This window comes from Olea europaea, unplaced genomic scaffold, assembly GCF_002742605.1.
Source record: "Olea europaea var. sylvestris unplaced genomic scaffold, O_europaea_v1 scaffold7297, whole genome shotgun sequence".
Taxonomy (NCBI): Eukaryota; Viridiplantae; Streptophyta; class Magnoliopsida; order Lamiales; family Oleaceae; genus Olea; species Olea europaea.
In genome coordinates this window covers 1-7894 of record NW_019265700.1, presented here as the reverse complement: position 1 = coordinate 7894, position 7894 = coordinate 1, and the positions used below count along the sequence as shown (strand labels likewise).

The window sequence follows — 7894 nt, the reverse complement described above, 5'->3', positions numbered from 1 at the left end:
AACTCACTTTATTTTTAACGATCAAAAAATCAATTATCAAAATTCATATCAAACAACCACTTAAATAGTACAAACTCGAGGAAGTGATTCTTATCCAAGTATTTCAATTCAGATCACGAGAAGTCACCCTTTTCGAAAAGCCAAAATCAGGAGACAGTCCTGCCTGCTTGCTTCCCTTGTCCAAATCTTTGCATATACACAAGTTTCACGTAAGATCGATATTCCATTCCATGCACACCACCTACTCTATATTAAAAAAAAAAAAAAAAAAAAAAGGAGCCCCACATATTTCCTTTATTTCCTTCTCTCTTTTACTCTTTCTTTCCTTCACTTTGTTTCATTAAACCATTACTTCCCGATTACTACAGCCTTTCGGTTTTTGATTTAGAACTACATATACTCCGACACACTCCGACACTTGCTTCTTGAATAGCAAAAATTTTAAGCTTTAACCAGAATGAATCATACCAGTCTGAATAGAAGGCTGCTTCAAGCAGACCTCTATGCAGTAGACAACACTTTCTCACCAGACACCGCCTCAAGAAGTCCCATTAATGGCTCCTCAACCACCATAAAAAGACCCTTTAGAGCAACCACACCTTTCGACTTCTCCATGGCCTTAACTGTTCTCGTTCTACTCGCCGTCGTTTTCTTTATGGGCTTCTTCTCTGTTTACATCCGCTTCTTCACCGCCGACGATTCTTCTTCGTCGTCCTCCGACAACGTTACACCCCCGACATCAAACAAACACAAGGGTCTCGACCCCTCTGCAATGAAATCACTCCCTCTTGTTCCCTGCGGTGTGTCCGCGAAGCACCAGATAATTGAAGACTGCCCAATCTGCTTGAGCGAGTTTGAAGAAACGGAAATTGTTAAGTTAATCCCCTATTGTAGGCACGTGTTTCATCCAAGGTGTGTTGACACGTGGCTGTCCTCGCACGTGACGTGTCCTGTCTGTCGGTCCACTCAGATGTTCAATAGAGTTGAGGAGGTTTGTTTGGATGTGAAGCAGGAGAAACTTGACATTGGTGTGAGTGAGATCGGTGAGAGATCAACGGTGATTAATGGTGACACCTTTAGAGATGAAGATATTGTGCCTGTAAGAAGGACAAGTTATTGTTCTAGTTCGGCCAACCATGCTCTATAGTTTATTTTTTATTATTTCTCTATTTTCATCTACACATTTTTTAATAAAAATAACATTACACACAAACAAAAATTATTTTCTTATTTTTTAACCACGCTTTTTCATTAATCCAATATTTCAAAATACATTATCCAATAAAAGTAAGAATCAAATAGACTATATGTATAAAACATTAATTTTTTTTTTTTAAAGTCGAGGTGTGCTTATTTTTTTCTCGTCAAATATAAAATAATCCACGAATTTGAAAGAGAAACGTATGATTTAGCGTCTAGCTAATAAAAATATGATGTTCAAAGCTTGATCTGATAAACAAGAGACGATACTGTAAAAGTTTAAATTTCTTCTTATTAGAGACGCAATTGTATCATGTACTAGAAAATCAGGAACTTGCAGTTCGATCCTCATTTTTTGAAACTCACCAATCACTGTACCTAAATTCTTCAATCACATATTTTATATGACTCCCAACTTTTATCAATTTTCATTACCTATATCATTAATTTTTATCAAAATTTACTAAAAATCAATTTTATCTAAATCAAATAAGGGTGTAATTGATTGGCAGCTTAAAGGTTTTAAGTTTTACTATTTAATTAATATTTAATACACAATGTTGTTTGTGGTAGCTTTTTGAAAGGGCCATTTTGCTGATTTAAAATATCTAGTTATGTACGTAACAAGGACATGTCTACGACCTTCTCTTTTTAATGCTAATAATGGTCCAATCTCGACGAGCAAATAGTAAGTTAATTTATGAACTTCAAAAGAGCAAATATTTTATTGACTTGTTTGGTTCCATAATTTTCAAAATACATTTTTTCCTCTTATTTTTAAATACATATTTTTCAATAAAATAATATTACACGTAAATTCAAAATTTTTCTTTATTTTTAACCATATTCTCCATCAGAATACTATTTTATAATGAATTTAATTGAGAAAATGAGGCTCAGACAAGTTATAGACCTCGTTTGGCATCCATTTTTGTAAGAATAAAAATGAAAAATATAGTTGTTATGGGACCAACACAAGAGATAGAAAGTCAAATATTACAGCTTAATGTGATGGATAACAATCATATTTTTCAATTTTATAATCAAAGAATGAAAATAAAATGGGGGCGCATCATCAAAATTCAATGAAGTGATAGTCCAATTCTTCGCACACAGTAAGATTTTTTTCTTCCCACAATTTCATAAAGCGTTGTTAAGAATTAAAAATTCTAATTTTATTCCACCAAATAAAAGAACACCCAAAATTTGTATAGATTCGCCTCATTGTGAGATTACATCTCTTCCACTGCTGTTGTTATTCCAAGCCGTAATGAAGACTCCCTATTTATAAAATAAATTAAGACAAGCGGAATTACAAGTGTAAAATTTTGAAATTATTTTTAACGAAACTTTGGTCCAGGTGCTCCACCCTCTCACTAGGCTTCCTCGGGGATGAGCTTGACATCAATATTAGATACGACAATAACAAAAAATGTTAAAGTTTATAAGATGATAACGAATAAGGAATAATTTCAGCTTCTGCATAGCATGCTTTCTTTCAATGGATTTGGAGTTGATCATGAAGCACGCTTCTGTACAATCAATATTTTTCTTATTGTCATCTTCTCAACACATCAACCAACACTATAAGCAATGCCAAAATCAGCAGTTGAAACTTCATCCGTCATCTATATTCTCACCATATGACGAGTTTTTCACAATAAAGCCATTTCTAAAACTAATGACTTCCTTCCGTTAAAAATATCCAAAATAATTCACTGTTATTCATGGCTTATTCTGATTATAACAATGAATCAGGGATGCCATGGAAACATAAAACATATATAGCAACTAACCCGATAATAACACAATCTTTCGCTATTTCTTCACAGATTCTGTTTCCGGAGGACACCCCATGTGACTCTCTTTCCCTTTCATGAACTTTTCATCCTCACAAGAGAAGAAAATAAATTATGTGAATCGAATCTGTGTGATAAGTTATTTCTGTTACCAGGACGAGAACCCAGAAGCTAGAGCTGTGTTTGTCTGAAAGGCAACCTTCTTACTTCAACTTGAATCATTCTACTCTTTTCACCTATTTATGTTTTTTTCTTTTTCCATTACTGTATAAAGTACGCTTGGACAGCCTCAATTACTGGTGCCTGGCACAGTGGACATTTCCCGGTATTTTGGACCAATTTTTGGGCACATTTTGAACAGGTGCATATGTGTCCACACCTGTATGAGAAACAGATGTCATTTTTAACATGGTCATTGCCAAAAATGAACTCGCAACGTTCCATAAGGCTGTGGTTTAAAGTTATCTGTTAAGAAAGTAAGCTGAGATTGACTTTCTAAAAAAGTAAGTTTTGTTAGTAGAAAAGGTGACTTTGAAAACCATGTTTGGAAAAATAAGTAACTAAAACTTTGTAATTCCCTACCTGTTCAGCAGGGAATCTATGTGGCTATCATGACATAGACAACATATTCCTTTCTTCACGTGATTCCATTGACATTCATTGATAGGCATAGTACCTGCAAGCTTATCTGCATTCATAATAAAGTCGAATTCGTCAATTCATACTAGAGGAGATAAAGAAGCACATATATATGTAATAGGAAGATGATTGGTGGTGGTAGGTAAATAAGATAAGAAACAAAGTGGTAGGAATTAGTTAAAGAGAAACACTTTTTGCTGCAGGAAAAATAATACATGGAGAAATGATGAATTTAAATTCATTCAAAATTACAAATATTAACACCACCCCCACCACAAGAACCCACCCGGCACAAAATCTAACCTGTAGATAAATTTGACCGATTTAAGGCAGCAGAAACCTCTTGACGCAGTGTGCGCTGCAATTCTATTTGCATGTCTATGCATGCCTCGAGCATCCTCTGCATATCGTCCATCCTGTGCTGAAGCCTGGCCATATCAACTCTCAATTCATTGATGACGTCCCAATCCTGGAATGTTCATCAGCAGAATACGTGCTTATCATAAGTTAAACGTAAGCAGGGGGAAGCTCCAAAAACTCAATTAACTAAATGAGGGAAAATAGCTTATTAGAATTTTGTCACCTACGATATCAATTTCAGAAAACAGAAATAGTAAACAAAGTACGGAAGAAAATTTCCACGCCGAGATACAAGAGCAGAAGCGTGACGGGGCATCCAAAGGGTAAGATGGTCAAATAACCCAAAAAGTGTACCAAATAATTTTACCATATCCATTAGATCTAAGAAGTATAAATTTCAAGTAGGCCTCAGGGAAATTCATTAATTGGTTCCCAGAAAAGATGGACTTATATATCTTCAAACTTTTGCTATATTAGGGAGGGTTCTTCATACATGATTCTTAAATGCTATTAGGTTCTGAAATTAGCTTAATGTGACCATTTCACCTCTTTCACTTAATGGAATCAAGTAATTTGACTAACCAAATCCAATATTTCAATTTATATCGAAATATCCAATCTCAATCTAAAACAGTAAAGCAAATTCACTAATGGCAGAGCTTACAATTCCCAAGAGCTGTGAAGAGCTGTTGCATGGCCAGTTTGCATCCTGCAATTCTTCATCTGAAATTCGCTGTAAAGCATTGCCGAATGGAGAGGAGAAAACAAATGGATTTCTTTCTGTGCCATCCTGAGCCAAGTCTTGATCACCATTTATCTGTTCTTCAACTTGTTCAGTGGGAGCAAGAGAAGAAGAAGCATTGTCCAACTCCCAATCACTAGAAGCGTGACCTTGCCTTTCCAAGTGTGATTGTAGAACCTGGCTTAGACTTTCGCGGAAACCACTTCGAAGAAGACTAGAAACACGTCTCCTGCAGCACAAAGAGATGTTCAGAACAAAAATCAATAGTTTACCTGAAATTCAATGAATATCAGAAAATGCTCGAGTGAAGAATGACAAAATCATTACCGGCTGAAAACCTCCCTAAGTTCCATGCTGTAAACATTATCATCATCTGGGAAGTAAACTCCTCCAATTCTTCCAATGGATGCATTGTCTTCTCCAGAAGGCACATCTAACCGACTACCAAGAGCCTCTTGCAAGTCATGACCTCGCCAATCTTCATGCGATTCTTGCATCTGAACTCGCTCCACACCATTACCAGATGTTTCTTGAAACCGCTGATTAGCAGAGTTTCCCTGCCAACCTCTATCATCTGCCCACTCACAAAATGGAATGCCAGTTAACTGTTGCCAGCTACTTTCTTCATTCTCAATTACTCTCTCTCGCAATCTGTCCAATTGAGTTGAAGAATCTTCCCAATCAAATTCTTCATTTGCATTTCGTTCCACATTATCAGAGTAACCAGCTACCTCATGGGCATAATTTACCTCGGTTCTATGTTCATAATTTTCAGCAAAAACTTCAAGATGTTCACTGCCATCGACATTCACATTTTCCAATGACCGTTCATTGGCAATATCATCCATGGTAGTTCCAGTGTCATTGATCTCTATACCATGTCTACTACGAGCCCGTTCAACCTCTTCTGTTGATGCTTCTTGCAACGTTTCCTCATTGTCCAAAACTGGCTCCTCTACTTCAGAAGTACGTTCTATAACAAACTCCTGTTGAGTAATGTTTTCATGTGTGCCCCTTTCTGAGTCTCCTGCTGGAAGAATCATAGTGGTATCCCTTTCCCTGAAAGTAGGCTGTGATTTACCAGTGATTACCTCGTGTTCATCTATATGCTCATTATTGCTGTTCATCAAAATCTGAGCAGAATTGTCCACTCTGGAGAGAAATCCTTCCCTGCATCACAAAATTATGACATTGAGAAAAAAGAACTCTAGAAAGGAATAAAAAAAGATGATTGTCACATGGAAGTCAAGGTATGAGAACTATTACAAAAGAAAAACAATGATGCAACAATTTTCTACAAGCTAATCATGTTCAGTGTCCGTACCTCCCAGGACTTTTTACAATCAATGAAAGAATTGGATAGCGGGGAGGGGATTATGATTTTGCTAACATTTGGGAACTCCACTACTTATTTCAGGATATAGATGAATTGATTAGAGCTTTTAGCTCCTCCTCCTACCTTATCTAAGAGCTACATAATTTTGTGTATATGGATCCAAACATGTATACAAGCAGAAAACTATAGAGATCGTCAATGTTATTGTAATTCAAAAATTATATGGTTATTGTGTAAATTCAATAAAAACAGGGCAGATATAGAAGGGAAGAAGTTGAGAATCATCGCAAAAGAAGGCTGACAAGATAAATATTATTATACAAGATCTGCCAAGTTCAAATGGACATCACTTTTTCCCTCAGTATTCTCTAAATATCTATAAGCATATATCACTAGAATCTACCTGAGGTCAGATACTGCATGTCTTTGACTCAGCATACCCAATTCAGTTGCAGCTATTGAACATGGTCTCTGATCCGAGATTAATCTTTCATTTCGAAGGAACCTGCCACGAAGTAATGCCTGCAAGAGATGTATGGGATTAATGTGGGTGAAAGAGTTCTTCTATTATAGATTTCACGATGACTGAATCCCTAACATTATATGCAGATTCATAAAGTTAGCTTCTATGGAAATGCATAAAATTAGATAATTGTGTTATAAGAAACAACAATGATATGAACAAATTGTAAATTTGCTTTATAGACACTGTCAATCGATCCCACAAGAACTTGACCAAGAAGAGTTATGTTACAGGACAGTATATTAATAGATCTAAAAGCTCACATCAACGCAAAGGGTCATACCTGAATGCGATTGCGATGAGCAAAGTCTGATACTGGCCTCTGCTCAGACAAACCCTGAAGTTCTCTTCTTCTTTCCTGTTCGGCCCTCAGAAGAAGATCAAGAAGAGTCTGTCTGCCACATAATCTTTGAATGGGCCTCCGTGCGCCAACCTCGGAATGATTGACTGCCAAGCCATCACGCACCTGCTCAAATTGAGAACCAATTTCAGCGTCTCCATCTCTACATGAGCCACAACTGCTGCCCTGCTGGGTATTCTTCTGGACCCATTCTCTTATGACTCTCACCCTTTCACATTCGTTCTCCGCAAGCCATTGTGGCCCTGATTGCTTGTCCATACGCAGAACAGTAGCAGAATGACTCTTAGCACCACAGTTCATCCATTCCCGAAAAATTTGCCTTACCCGTTCTCTTCCAAATTCTCCAAAATCAATAAATTGCTCAGAAATAGTGCTGTTACTATCCTCATAGTCATTCTGCAACCCCATTCGGCCTTGATTCTCAACCTCGATGGCATCTTCAGAGTTATAATCCCCGTTATCACTCCTTTGTCCATCTGAAGTTATCGCACTCAATTGGTCAGAATCTGAAACATCACTCCTCAGTGGCCTTGGGCTAGGAGAATGACCCACTACATGCTCACTCTCAATCTCCCGCCACATTTGCAAAAGAGAAGATGCCCGAGTGCTAGGTTGAGACTTTTCAAAGAAAGGAGGACTATATGCCAATACATTATATAAACCCGCAACAGCCATTTGTGTCGAACTTAACACAGTAGGACAAGTTTCGATTCTCAGCCCTGATAGTCAACTCCCAAGACTAATAAACCACACACATGATTGTAATGAATATGTAGAAGAATTCAATTTGCAGAAACTTATTTATGGCAGAAGCCCGCAGAGTAGATCCGCACTCGACTGGTACTCCAAATTAAATGAATATATATTTGAAATCACTACAAAATATGATCAAAGGGTCAAGAAACGCATTGCTCGATTGTAAATTCCAAATTTA

At 36.9% G+C, this 7894-nt stretch overlaps 2 protein-coding genes across 2 annotated transcripts; one reads left to right on the top strand and one right to left on the bottom strand.

Annotated features, from left to right (window-relative positions):
• Positions 1–407: 407 nt before the first annotated feature.
• LOC111390944 (RING-H2 finger protein ATL57-like) lies at positions 408–1147 on the top strand. Its single transcript, XM_023016069.1, has one exon. The coding sequence runs from the start codon at positions 458–460 to the stop codon at positions 1145–1147; it is 690 nt and encodes a 229-aa protein (XP_022871837.1). The 5' UTR covers positions 408–457.
• A 1365-nt stretch (positions 1148–2512) lies between these two features.
• On the bottom strand, positions 2513–7888 carry LOC111390943. Its single transcript, XM_023016068.1, has 7 exons — positions 6883–7888; positions 6480–6598; positions 5068–5910; positions 4663–4969; positions 3942–4107; positions 3582–3687; positions 2513–3378 (listed from the first exon to the last, which is right to left on the bottom strand). Exons 1-7 carry the CDS (start codon positions 7633–7635, stop codon positions 3261–3263), a joined length of 2412 nt encoding a protein of 803 aa, XP_022871836.1. The 5' UTR covers positions 7636–7888; the 3' UTR covers positions 2513–3260.
• Between the last annotated feature and the right edge of the window lie 6 nt (positions 7889–7894).